This window comes from Pecten maximus, chromosome 14 (assembly GCF_902652985.1).
Source record: "Pecten maximus chromosome 14, xPecMax1.1, whole genome shotgun sequence".
Classification (NCBI taxonomy): domain Eukaryota; kingdom Metazoa; phylum Mollusca; class Bivalvia; order Pectinida; family Pectinidae; genus Pecten; species Pecten maximus.
The window spans coordinates 25,593,458-25,608,386 of record NC_047028.1 but is presented as its reverse complement, the minus strand read 5'-3'; the positions used below and the strand labels follow the sequence as shown (position 1 = coordinate 25,608,386).

General features: G+C 32.7%; 1 protein-coding gene across 2 annotated transcripts; it reads left to right on the top strand.

Moving 5' to 3' along the window:
* Positions 1-1,287: 1,287 nt before the first annotated feature.
* LOC117342089 lies at positions 1,288-14,797 on the top strand. Of its 2 annotated transcripts, XM_033904077.1 has the most exons (4): positions 1,288-1,408; positions 9,620-9,681; positions 9,790-9,907; positions 10,551-14,797. In XM_033904077.1, exons 3-4 carry the CDS (start codon positions 9,838-9,840, stop codon positions 11,258-11,260), a joined length of 780 nt encoding a protein of 259 aa, XP_033759968.1. In that variant the 5' UTR covers positions 1,288-1,408; positions 9,620-9,681; positions 9,790-9,837; the 3' UTR covers positions 11,261-14,797. The 2 variants fall into 2 exon arrangements, with proteins under 2 accessions (XP_033759968.1, XP_033759967.1); XM_033904076.1 differs by lacking the exon at positions 9,620-9,681.
* Positions 14,798-14,929: the final 132 nt, after the last annotated feature.

Here is a 14,929-nt window from a genome sequence, read left to right as displayed (position 1 = left end):
GGAAATTCGTCCATCACACTGATTTGTTTAGCTCAATTCGTTTGCTAGAAAGGTCACTAGAATTTTTTTCTGACGCCTTCCCATATATTTGATGTGCATTCAGTTTTACTTTTCATGTTGCAAGAACAGTATTTTTTACTAATTTGTTATTTTATTTCTATTATTTGTTTGTTTGTTTTGGTTTTTTTTTATAAATATCTTTTTTAAACAATTTGTTCCTTCCGTTTTTCTTAAATTTCATGTAATAAAGTATTATAAGATAAATGTCGTATATACAAAAAGGAATTTGGCAACATGCAAAACGCTTGAGACTCTTAACCATGTTTTGTATATATGCATTGTTATTGATAATTACGTTCTGTTATTATGATACAATACCACTGCAGACATAGATAGAGTATTTAGCGAACTTCATATCAACATTTACCATCTGTAATGAAACATCAAAAGTTGAAAATTTGAATATGAAAGTCGTCGGTACAAAACATCATCGACAGGAACTGAGAATCACTCTGTAAGCTATAAAAAAGATTAACATTGTAAACACACAGTTGATTATATATAATGCATTGAATGCTTGTCGTCTTGACCAACTGTTTACCATTAAATGGCATTGTTGGAAGATAGTAGTGTTCTAAATTTGATTTTGGTGATTACATGATATACCTTACCTGAAATGGTGTCGTTTTGCTTTTTGCTTTGGTATTTCACTGTTTTGTTTTTGTTTTTTTTTAGAAAAATGACGATGTATATTTTCCTTGGTGTGCTTATTGCTAGTTTTGGGTTTTTAAATCGGTTCGTTCGATTTGTTCTTTCCTGTGGTCGTTTGTAGCTAGAAACTGATTCATCTATCTATTTATTTATTAATCTATTTATTTATTTAGTCCTTTAATCATTTTTCTATTTGTTTTATTAATATGTTTATTTTTTAATACGCTTGGTTCCAGGGTGCCCGAGTTTCTGGTATTTTAGAACCTTTTTTATTATTATGTTCCCCTTCTAATTGATAAAGAGCTTTGGTTGAAACCCTTTTAATAAAGATGTTATCTAAAAGAATATTTATTTTTTTCCAAATTTGAATTAACATAGTTCGGATAAGGATGTGATATATCTTAACATTCCTGATTCTGTGTTACTGAACTCTTATAAAGAAGCCTGAATTGAATTGATTAATATTGACATATTATCCCGCGTCAGGCCTCTGTCATCACGGCTTGGTTCCAGTTTCATGGAACATTGGCATGGAATATCGACCCAATGCCGTAGACCTTGCGATATATATCCAATTTTAATGAACGCGCTAGGTGTGACAGAAAATATCGGAGCTTGGCTAAAACAGAGAGCCTGAACAATATACCATAAAACAGTGTAAAGAAGATTCTTTGAAATTTTTATAACAGCTTGATCGGTAAGTATTTATTTGTGTTTAAATGAAGTGTTGGCTTTGGCATGTTTAACTATAACTTTTTTTTTAAATCTACACAAACAGTCCAGAGTTTTTATTCAAAATGGCGCTTGTAGCATTTCACAATGCCTGTAAACAATTAGACTTTGGTTTAAGTGATTCTTTTATCGTACAAAAATGTCCCTGTGAACGTCAACAATATAACCAGTAACCATGATAAGGTATATTTTTCAGTAAAATCAAAATTCTTTAAAAAATGTTATTATTTCATCAGTTACGTAGGGTATTAAATACAATGACAATGGAATCCAAACCATTTCATTTACATGTTCTATGGGGGAGTATGACTACGTTAATAATAGACGTCGTATCGAAGTAAGAGAATTTACATATTTTATTATTTTGAAATGTTATTTTAGCACATTTTTTTTATTATGTTCCCCGTCTAATTGATATAGAGCTTAGGTTTAAACACTTTTAACAAAGATGTTATCTAAAAGAATATTCATTTTTTCCAACTTTTTGTAAGATATTATGTAAATATCTAAATATATATATATTTATTTTTAAAATCAATAGAGGTCAATTTTGATGACCATTTAAATATACCATTAACATTATCATAGTTGATGTGTTTCTATTTTTCCTTCCCACTACAGTTTACATAAGTGACGCATTCAGTGTTTCAAAGTATCAGTTTCCTCTCATTGTTTAATGTGTTGAGGAGGAAGTTTCCGTCAAAACAATACACGTCCCACTTACAACTACACTCCCTCCCCCCCCCCCCCCCCCCCCCCCCTACAATAGGCAGGAACAGTCACAAAGGGCCTTCATTTTGTAAGATTTGTCAACAAAATAGAAAGCTGTTTTGATACTGCTCTACGTAAGAGATTTTGACGCATATTACCCGTTACTTATTTAATAAGAACAACATAGCTTAATATAAAGTATGTCATTTTTCTTTTCTGTTTAAAATTAGCATCATGTTGTTTGTTGTTGTTGTTGTTGGTGGTGTTGTTGTTGTTGTTGTTGTTGTTGTTGTCGTCGTCGTCGTCGTTGTTGTTGTTGTTGTTGTTGTTGTTGTTGTTGTTGTTGTTTTATTTGTTTGTTTGGCTTTTTTAGTAAAAACATCAACAAATGGGGGAATTATCTGGGGGAAACATTTTCTGTATTTTACCAGTTGGTAGAAATATTCGACTTTATGCTACAAATAAATGACAACCAAGACAAATACATTGCTGTGACAATCTAAAGGGTAGGAAAGGTTTTCGCTGGTAAAGTGAGATAACTTTTAGTGTCTCCGCTAGGTGGCAGTGACAGGAAATATGAAAACAAAGCTAAATCTGAGTCTGAATACGAAGCGTTGAATCACTTTCATCTGTTTTCATAAGACATTTTGCCTTATTTCACAACAAAAGGAAATGTTTCTTCTAAGAGGGGATTTTACCCACAGTTCGATTTGCTTGAATACGATTAATACATAGCAAGCCTCTGTGGAATCTTCAAACGTATATTTAAACATTAATAGTAATCATGACAAAGTTCCATTGTAACAATATATGGTATAGTTTTCCCTTTATGATGTAGAATGGTAATTACATAAGATAGGGCACTTTAATGGGATATGTTTTAGTATGTGGCAGGGTTCGAATATCCATCGTATTTGGGATGAGGTAGTTGGACAACTACAACAGGAGGCTTCTAATAACGTGATTCTAGCTCGAAATCGATAACACTAGGGCAAATATAAAAAAAAAGTTTATAGATTTGCATTGGGACAATTGAAAAGGTTAAGTCGAATAAGACCATGTGTCCAAGTTTAAAATAAAATTTGAAACATCCGTGTCAATTGAAAACAAAGAATATTGACAAAATAACGAACCATAAGGTAAACTCAAAATCATTTCAAGCTCCGCCTCAACATTGTTTATGTCTTTGACTGAGACAGAAACAAAATATGGATTTGTAAGGAGACTCGAGACACGTACAAATAGAATAAGACCATGTGTTACTGTAGAGTAAGCGTCTTTTGTTCGATTGACGACGCCCGTCATACAAAACAAGGTCAAATCAGGATTTGGCCATATTTCATAAATGAGAATTAGGGTGGTGAAAACGGAACCACTTGGCGTATCAACAAGCCCCATTATCTAGGGTTAGAGAACATTTCTGTCTCAATCAAAAACATAAAACAAAATGTTGAGGAAGAGCATGAAAATGTAATGTCACAGAATATCACCCCGTACCTGAGATAAATCTATCTTAAAAAGCATGCAGATGAAAGACTCTTTTCCATTAATTGTATCAGAATTGAATAAAACGATATTGAATATAATTCTTTCAAAATTGTCGACTAAACAAAATCCTCTCGTGTGGTTATGCGTAAGAAAACCAATGGATATGATGTAATCTTAATTATGTCGTCACTTTGAGCCAAATGTCGCATAAAGTTGCCAGACATATGAGATGGGACAGAAAAATCTAGTACTGAATAGCTTGTTGGATTTCTGTATCTAGTACGAATTTTGTATCTAGAAGTAACGTTCCATGTAAAAATTACTGTAACTTTGTATGTCAACCCCAAACTCTTAAGTCATGATCAAATTACCCGGTATAGAGCGCCTGAGGCTAGAAATCCTAGTACATTCATGTACCAATCATAATAATAGGTAGCCCAATGATACTTATTGATTTAATATGTAAAATTCTGTATTCAAATTGTTCAGAACGCTAAATAATTCAATCTTGTTTGTAACAAGCATTTCCATTGGCTGTAAAATAATGTATCAGTCCTTAACGTAGAAAATGATGTTTGGGTTTTTTTCTTTTTCTTTGTGCTACAAGAAAATCCTTCGTTAACATATTTGTATGAAATCAATAACAGAATGGTCTGTGCCATCCCTTTAACCACAACATTTAAAATATAGATAGAGGAAAGGTACCGACGTATGTTATACCTCTAAGTGTGATCTATGCCTATTCATATTTTATAAAAAAAAAAAAGTACCTGTCTTCAGATATCATTGTTTCAAACAATGAAATGATATATAGATCTACCATTGATTGACATCAGTTCTATATAATACATATTTCCCTTGAGCGGTTCTTTATAATAGGAAAACTCGGACTTATACCGCGCCAACATGATTAATTTAAGGGAATCGATATCGTTTCTAACTTTTCTGTCATGCATAACCTATCAATACAAGTTTGCTTCAAATGAAAATTACGACATTACAGTTTTACAAGTCGATCGATTTTCGTCACATCATTATATAGATAACCCAATCAATATGTTATTACATATTACACAACATCAATAATGAGTTTATGTCAGGTACGCAATAACTTCAGTTAAAATGCTCCCATGTACAGTAAATATGTCACTATCAACGTAATCCTATACCGTAAATATGTCACCATCCTCTGTCATCCTGTACTGTTAATATGTCACCATCCCCTGTTATCCTGTAAATATGTCACCATTCTCTGTTATCCTGTACCGTAAATATGTCACCATCCTCTGTTATCCTGTAAATATGTCCCCGTCCTCTGTCATCCTGTACCGTAAATATGTCACCATCCTCTGTTATCATGTACCGTAAATATGTCACCATCCTCTGTTATCCTGTACCGTAAATATGTCACCATCCCCTGTTATCATGTACCGTAAATATATCACCATCCTCTGTTATCCTGTACTGTAAATATGTCACCATCCTCTGTTATCATGTACCGTAAATATGTCACCATCCTCTGTTATCCTGTACCGTAAATATGTCACCATCCACTGTTATCATGTACCGTAAATATGTCACCATCCTCTGTTATCCTGTAAATATGTCACCATCCTCTGTTATCCTGTACCGTAAATATGTCACCATCCTCTGTTATCATGTACCGTAAATATGTCACCATCCTCTGTTATCATGTACCGTAAATATGTCACCATCCCCTGTTATCCTGTAAATATGTCACCGTCCTCTGTTATCCTGTACGGTAAATATGTCACTACCCTCTGTTATCATGTACCGTAAATATGTCACCATCCACTGTTATCATGTACCGTAAATATGTCACCATCCTCTGTTATCCTGTACCGTAAATATGTCACCGTCCACTGTTATACTGTACCGTGAATATGTCACCATCCTCTGTTATCATGTACCGTAAATATGTCACCATCCTCTGTTATCCTGTAAATATGTCACCATCCTCTGTTATCCTGTACCGTAAATATGTCACCATCCTCTGTTATTCTGTACTGTAAATATGTCACCATCCTCTGTTATCCTGTAAATATGTCACCGTCCTCTGTTAGCATGTACTGTTAATATGTCACCATCCTCTGTTATCCTGTACCGTAAATATATAACCATCCTGTGCTATCCGGTACGTAAATATGCATTCATCTTGTTATTTTGTACCTGGAGATTAATTTTCGTTACTAGACATACCAGTACAGAATAGAATCCCATTACGTTTTAATATTCGCAGGTTCGCTGTGTTCTGATATCGATGCCTCTAAACTTTAATATTCCTTCTTAATAAATAGGTTTTGTGAACAGTTATCACGTTTCATGAACTCCATATGGGAATACATTCTATTGTAATACATATTATCAATTTTAGTCATTTAATTTGGAAGGTTTCTGCGTGGCCAGCTCCATTTAATGGTGAAGTCTGCTGAATGTGTCGTTGATGTAAAAAGGTGTTTCATTGAATTGAAACATATTATGTTAACCGCGAAAATATTTCGGTGTGTCCGTACCGGACAGTAAATTTAACGCCAGTAATAGTAGAAATATTCCGGAGAATCCGCCGAAGGATCGCACAAACGTCATACAAAGTACTAGCAAATTGTACAACAAAAGGAAAGAGAGAAATAGTGATTTGCACTTAACCGTAAAGCAGATTCGTCCGTAACTCATGAATGATGCTAAATGCCAAATATGTCATAATCTGGATAAGACCCGTTTGGGATAAATTCAGTAATTTTCAATATTCTATTTCAAAATTAAGTAAGGTACATGTGTATATTCAGAATAGCGACAGTATTCAAATCAATTTAAACGTGACAAGTAGATAAAATAAACCCCTGGAGTGAAATGTTCATTACCTACCACCTAGCTAATATCAAAGTATATTCACAAAAAGAGAGTTAGATACAGAAGAGCCTAAATACCTCGGATAGCACCATACAGCTGGTTCGTCCTCCTCGGAAACATTTTGACATAGGAGATGACCAAAGAATCGAATCTGTTCGAATGAAATGTTAAATGCGTTGGGTGGGTGCTTTATCGAAATAAGCCGAGAATCTCAGTATGGGAGGTGATATGTCGTAATAAGTAGAGATATTTTTTGCGTCAGTAACTGATGCAGGTGTTCGCCAGTTAAAGAATCAGCCTGGTTTCTGTGTTTATGTAATATCACCAGATCATGATACAAGATAACACATAAATGCGACCAGTTTTACCAGGTACAATATACTTTACCCGTTTGCACTTACTGGCTGGTTGTAAATAATTCAATCGTGAACAATGCAAATGATGTTGTTCCTGGATACGCTGTGACGTTATTTTACAATTTACGCTTCAGTAGACACAATGAGAAGTTCTCATCATAGGGCCTACTTGGGGCTCAGTTCATCTGTACGGTATATCTATGTAGATACAATGTATTGTCAGTATTCTTAATGACCCGTAAACTATATAAACGAGAAAAAGGGAAAAACAAAAGACAAACCAATCAGTGATTTATGATTCATCAGTTCCTCGGTGTAGGGGCAAAGCGATGCATTGGGGATGAAAGATATATCATTAATATATGAAAAGAATTTCCTTTTTTTCATCAGATTTTCTCCTATAAGTTGTCTAAATATCAACATCTAAAACTGTTATATTTCAGCGTTACCTTGAATCAGATGTCCTTTTCTTAAAGATGTCACGTTCCTACGTCAACTTTGCCAAACTGGTTATAACTAGATGTTAAAAAGTACAAAGAAACTTGGCTTTGGACCGTTTGTGCAAAGTGTTGTCAGCTTTAACTTCCATCATTATGAATATCCAAAATTATAGTTTTGGTAAAAGATATATTTCTCATTTGGTATCTGGCTTCTGTTTTCATAACAAATCAATTTGGGCAATATTAATCTAAAGCTTGATATTTCAGATAAATGTATTAAGTGTTATGGTTTAATAAAATGCCCATCAGCACCAAAGTGAAAATCAATGTTCTGACAACCTTGTACATTTTAACGATTAGTTTACGACCTCTGTGGCTGTAGTTGATAAGTAACACGGGAAATATCGCCTCAATTTAGGTTCATGCACAACGGGTTTCTGTCAGGTCGTATAAAACAAATATTGATTATGATAAACTGAGTTATTTATTTTGGTTGGCAAATATTGATAGTCTACCATGAACGAACAAATGTATTTTTAAGTACAAAGTGGACGGCATTTCTTTTTTGACGATGAAATCTATAAATCAATTTTATACATTTCAAGTAAAAGATATTGGTATAAAAATACTGGTCTTATTCATGTCCTTTGTTAAGGTTAAACATATTTTATTGTTTAGACACTATTGGATCTGGCACAAGTTTTTAACAATTTATAAAAGCCATCTCCACAAATATATATTACAAAGATTGTGATAGCGACACAGTATACTTATAATGATTATAAAGAAAGAAAAGCAAATGAGAATGACAGGAAGAAAGTCTAAGAGTAAAATGAATGTTGCTACATTATGATATAGGTCCTACTACGAATTATGGTTCTTAAACGATGTACACAATATACATCTTTAAATACACTTAATTAAAACAAATTAAAAACTAATGTATGGCACATTCTAGCTACACATCCAATACACGAAACTTATCCAGTTATCTTATCTAGTCCACAAAAATAAATTCCTTTAATCCTTAATCGAGTCTTAATGCAAATCTATATTTTTGATTGTATTTTTTCGACGATTGGGATGTAGAACTGCGGATTTCATTGTTATTATATCGGTACTATCTTTTCTTTCTACGTGTAGAATATGTGTTATAGATACAAAAGGCTGTCAAGTAAATGCTCCCTTTTAATATGCTGTTCGTAAATTATTTGTTTAATCCGAATAATGAATGTGAAAATTCATCATGCAACTATTGATTACTTCATTCCCCAGTTGTGTTAGAAATGAACAGAGTGGAATTAAAGAAAGGAAGAGATATTCACTCAAATGGGACTTAATGATTTCTTTACATATCGTAATGGAGACACATTATATCCAATTCCTTATAAATTTTGTATTTTAAGATGTAAATAATTCGTGTTACTGTTCTACAATTCTTCGTGTTTTTTTTTTTTTTTGTTTTTTTTTAATTTAATTTAACACCTATTGTTATGTTAAACCCTGACTTATTTTATGATTACATGATTTTGACGTCTTTTGGTAAACTTGGCCACAATGACGTTACTTAGTCTAATATTCCAAAGGCGACATTGGCACTGACATTTTTTTTCTTCTTTTATTAAGCACTGTAATCAATAGTTCATTATTGGCAAAACATTCGCCTTATTATATTTTGCATTGATGATCAATGCATATACTGTTTCACCAGCCTGGTAATATCAGGTGGTAATTACAGTCATATATGTATCAGCATACGCCTTTGAATTATTTATTTCATGTTTGCAATTTCAGATTCATTACTTTTTTTTTTAAATGTTTTTTTTTTAAATATATATATATCGGTCAAAGTAAACAAGGGGGCGACGTATACGATAATTATTTTTTTGAAATGTTGTAGAATATAACAGCTTATAACAAGACAATTAATCTAGCTCATTATATAACACATTGATTGATTCCATGCTTCTATTTGTGACAAAAATATCCTTCGTGAAAGGTCGTCTGTTAACAAACAAACACAAAATAATCAATCCTCACGGGTTTTCAAATTAAAACCGTATAAAAGATAAAATATTAATGATATGTTTGTCAGTTACAAACATTATTCATTTTCGTCAGCGTCTGTAGACAGCTAGGTTAAAGATGTTACAAAACAATTTTGTGTTATTAATTATGAGAATATTGCCAAGATATTTGACGTATGTATTCCTTGTGACAGAACCTTTCCATTGGTACTATATTTGTAGACCTGAGGACCTAAACGGTAACCTTTGACCTATTTTATAAAAAATCAATTTCTGATTTCAGCTCGGCGAGCTACGTTGTCTTTTGACAACCCTTCTGCTGTATCATGTAGACTCGTATGCCACGTAGGTAATTTAATCATAATTACAAACGTCACCAATCAATATCTTAGTAGCCATAATGAAACATACATGCATTCCAAGATTGATATACTGTTTTATTTCTTTGCACAGGACTTGGAGACGATAACGCAAGGTTTGTTTGAAAAACAACAAGGCAGGATGACGGAGACAGCCAATCACATCTTCTTGTGCTGGATATGTCTCGGAATGGCTATCACAGCTTATGCTGGTATGTTGTGTTTTATCATTGTATCAGTCTGTAATATAACACCGGTATAGGTGTATATATATACATATATACAGTAGCATGTACTGCTGATTCCAACAGAACAGCGATGCCTATTTTACCCCATATCTTTTATAACAAAACTCCTTTTCATGAACTATGTAGTAAAACTCGAAAATTATTCTCTATTGACAACTTTGGATATTTTACATAGATGAGAAATACAATTTCTAATAGAACAGTCCTGAAACACATGAAAGTTTTATCCATACAAATCCAATTTAGCTCTGCTAAGCATCAACATGTGTAATATATTTATTTCTACTTTGAGTCCCAATCTTTTATTGATATTTTTATGAGTGCAAAACGTGATACTTGGAGCTTACCATTACTATATATATTATTAGGCCTATTAACATTATCGTTAATTAAAACTGCCTTCTTTACGAAAACTTTAATTCCGGTTAGATTATTTGACACTAGCAATCTCCCTTGTTCAAACAAATGCTTCTTATCATACTGTCTAACCCACCTTGTAGATAATGATGAGCTTCAATTAGCAGCCACAATTATAACTCAAAGTACACATGAGCAAATCAATCATATAACTATATGCTCATCTGATAAGAATTATTGTTCTTTACAGGAAAAATTCCCGAAGACAGCTTTACCGGAAGGAAACTTCTGAACAGCACTGCGCCGGAACCTGATAAGAGCATCTGGCAAGAAATCGAAGAGTTCTATGAAGACAAAAACAACTTCGCAATGTATCTAGTCTTGCCTCTCCTAGTCTTTGTATACGGTGGATGCAGTCTCATATACTGCATTGCGAAATGTCGACGACATCTGAAAAAGAAAAAGCACAAGCAATCGAAATTCGATCGGCAGGACATCGACGATGATGAAGGTCCTTTGACTGATCGTAATGATACCGAAGAACCAAGACAGGAGAGAAGAGGGGCAAAGCAGACGTCAGCGTCTGATGTCAGAGTGGCGGTGGATAGGGAGAATACAAGCACTCCTTTGCCTTGGCAGGTCCCGGATGACAAGGAAAGTCTATATCCACACAAAAATCCTCCTCCTCGAAAACCTGAGCAACGGAATGCCATGAACAACCATCCAAACAACCATTCCAGTCCTCCGCCACCGTATGATGACTTTGGAGGTAAGCCTGTCATGAATAGACCGATGGTGAATACCGTATCGAACCCTGGAAATGATCACCGCAACAGGAATGCGATGGAATCGTATGCTATGGCAAAGCAGGCCGCAGAATTGCTTAGACAGGAAGATCATTACCGCCAAGGAGGGGGTGGTTACAAGAAAGCAAAGAGGCTCGTATTTGTAGCTGACTGAGGTGTATATCCCCGTGTTTTTTTATATGGGTTTTTCTTATTTGGGAAAAGAGTGAAGCAAACCATGGGAATTAAGATATGGTAGATAGGAAAAATTAACAAGAAATACATTTTGTAGCTGTTATATATGATTTGATTTAAGACTAGAAAAAATATTTCAAAATTGTCGTGACATACAGTGTCATACGGATATAAGTTGTTATGGACAAGGCTTGATTCAACACCTCTTCTGTGTTATTCTTGACATAAATATATTTAAAAACGCTCAAAATGCGGCCTGATAGAATTAAATGACAAGAAATAGTTATTTCGGATTAATGTAGTAAGAAGTAAACAAAGCCCTTTACTTAATGTACAAAAACACAGAATTGGAAAAAAAGACTTTATTTTTGTAGTATAAAATATATTTTCATATAACAAACAAAATTTTAATTAATTTCTACACCTTGGTGTAATACCATCAGCGCAAGTACACGACATATCTTGAAAATAAACTCCATTGAAATATTGTTCTTTTTTCTATTCAGAGAGCACAAATCGCTTTTTATCATCGAACTATGTCTCTTTCCTTCTTTGCGGTGGGGTGTGGTTGGGGGGGGGGGGTTGTTTAGGGAGAGCGGGTATTTTGTATGTACAACCTTTTGTAGAGAAAATTTGTACGAAAGATAGGGAAGGAGAAGAGGATATGTATACGAAAACATACATTTACGAGAAGCAAATACATATAATATCTGTATATTTGCTGCGTACCTGCTTTACAGGGTTAATCATTTTGATTTATCTCAAAAAGTTAGAATATGTCAACTGCTGAAAACAAAACATATCTTTCAAAACATCAGGTATTATTTTTATAAGTATCTGCGGGTAGGCTGCATATGTACACGTGCATGTGCGAAGTACAGTTATATGTGTTTGATTGCTCCACGTGTCAGGTTCTCTCGATTATAAGGTTTTGATAACATTGTAAATATGCTATACGTGGTAATCATGTATACAGTCGGCTTCTTGTCTATTACTTTGTATATATGTATTAATGCCTTAAATTATTTTAGTATTAGAGCTGTTATTCCCTTTACTTGTTTGCATCACGAAGATAGGACCTTTTATGATTTAGTTCATAATTAGTAATTGATATTTAAATATAATATACAGATTTGCTACTAAAAAAATGTAAATACATAATAAACATACATGACACTTTTACTTGACAAATAGATATTCAACTAGTTTAATTAATGCATTTTTTATCTTGTATTTTCGTTTGGCTCAATTCTTTATGGTCCAAAACTAATTTTAAACTTGACTTGATTAATAGTACCAAAGAAATCCACAAGTATTGAAAGTTATTGTCAGTACCTAGATTTGTATATATATATATATAAGTTAAATATGAGTAGGTTGAAAATACCTACGTAATCAACGAAAATAATAACACACATAAACTTTCTATTTTACCGTACAATACACTGTACTTGAGAGAGAGAAAAAGTGAAAAAGATACTCTAAATCACTTTGCATTCGCGAATACTTTATCTCGCGAAATTATATTTCCAGACATATTCGCGAATGTACAATTTCACGAATGCAGACCTGAATGACTTTAAATTCCCGAATAATGAATTATTAGATAGATAGCTTGGTTGCCATCCAAAGGTGTTATTTTCGTACAAATAACCACGGGGGATTTAAATTCGCAACTGACTCTCCTCGCATATTAATCCCACGCGAAAAATTAGTGATCAACAGTATATACAAACATACCGCGAAAATGAAAGTCCCTTTAGATAGTTAAATGTACTGGTTTGGTTTTTACTTTTATCAATTCGATTTTAGTTTTGTTGTCTAAGCCACTCATGTCTTTTTTTAAGCAGGAGGAATTTTGTATGTAGCTATAGGCTAATGGTATAGCAGTAATCGTATAGTACTGTGTACAAGTTAGTATATTTTATAATGTAAATGTATTCTTGTTTCCTGTTCACCGTTATGTTTATTCTGAGTGCTCTTGTCAAATATGAAATTATAATAAATTATTGGTTTTTGATTGCGTTTCTTCTATCAGTAAGTAAATGAGTATCTTTTTGAAAATGGAAATCGCATATCTGGCCTGTTATTTCGACAGAAAAAAGTTGGCATGCATCCTGAAGATCACATTTTACATGCCTAGTGAGTTATTATTATTTTTACATGTAGAACATTTGTATCAATTAGGGCGATTAGAAAACTAACAAAAACCGATGCTTTCACTAAATAAAGTAGAATATAAAAGTTTTGATTTTGTAATCCTTTTCTATGGAAATTTTAAGTTTTTTAAAAGATTACCTTAATTTCGGGAATATTGATGAGACTGGGGCCATATATGGCAATATTCAGTTTAATGCCAATAAAACCAATGTTGAATATATTTCTTTATGGATTAGCAAGGTAAATCTATTATATTTTACTAAATCTTGTTTAATGTCTTGACAATAACAAAACCAGAGTTTCCAATCCAACACCAGAAAGGAAATATTTGCTCAAAGAGATTCCATCTTTATATATTAGATATAACCTATAATATATTGTCTTGGACGAAGTAGCTGTAGCTAATATTTTTACTAAAACACATTGCTTATGCTCAATTTTTCAACCTTTTATATAGACATGGAAAAAGTATTTTTTGAGTGTGATTTCTTAATATTTTCTTCAATTTTAACATTGCTTGTTATTATGAAAAGCGCATTGTGATACTAAATAATGATCTGCTATTATTACTAAAATTCAACAATTATAGAGATTATACCTATTTGCCTTGCTTGATTTAATTAACTTGTAAATAAACAAATATTTATATTTTTTCTATCCCTCAGTGTTAGAAATAAATTTTGTCATGTCCATAGTATTAGTCGGGTTGGTTTATCTAACACTATTAATAAAAATAGAATAACTTTTATCCGTCCGTTTTACTGATTGATAGCGCTTGGTGTTATTTTGTTTTCTGGTGTATACAAAGAATTTTATCTGTCCAAATTAAATGTCAGTTTTGTTATTTTGTTTCTGATTTTCTATAATAAGTATGAACATTGTGTTGGAAGGTTAATGAAATTATCGTAAACATCTGCATTGTTTTCCGATGAAGTTTCAATATCATCATTTTTTTCTGGACATGTATTGTTGAGAACTTAATTTAGACCCATATATGTTACTTTTACGGCAGTACGATATATTACCTTCTAGGAATACTTTGTAAGTATTAAATATAATTGTTTGTTACATAATTATTCTTCAGTGTGATGGTATGATTATTTAAATGAAGCACTATTTATTTAAGTATTAGGATATAATTCAATGAAAATTTACAACAGTGATATGAAAATCAAACTAAACAATATGAAACAGTCCCATTTTATCCACTAAATACCAGACAATTATTTGTTTCAATAAATTGTCATTAAGATATTCTTCTTTTCCAACTTTACATGTAAAATATTACGTTTTATCTGCTAATGTTAATCTGTTATTGTTAGGTGTATTTTTCAAAAATAAAGTTTTCTGTTTAAATGTTTTTATTTTTGTCATTTGTCAACATTTCCAGTACAATATATTGTTCCCAATCAGACAGTACTGATTATTGATATAATGAACATTTGTTCGTGTTGTTTAGTATAAACATCATCATCGTCAGAGTTCATCA

Excerpts from the sequence above, each read along its gene's own strand:
- LOC117342089 (XM_033904076.1), top strand. The coding sequence starts at position 9,838 with ATGACGGAGACAGCCAATCACATCTTCTTGTGCTGGATATGTCTCGGA. Across the intron at positions 9,908-10,550 it reads GGCTATCACAGCTTATGCTG|GAAAAATTCCCGAAGACAGC; the intron begins GTATGTTGTGTT and ends TGTTCTTTACAG.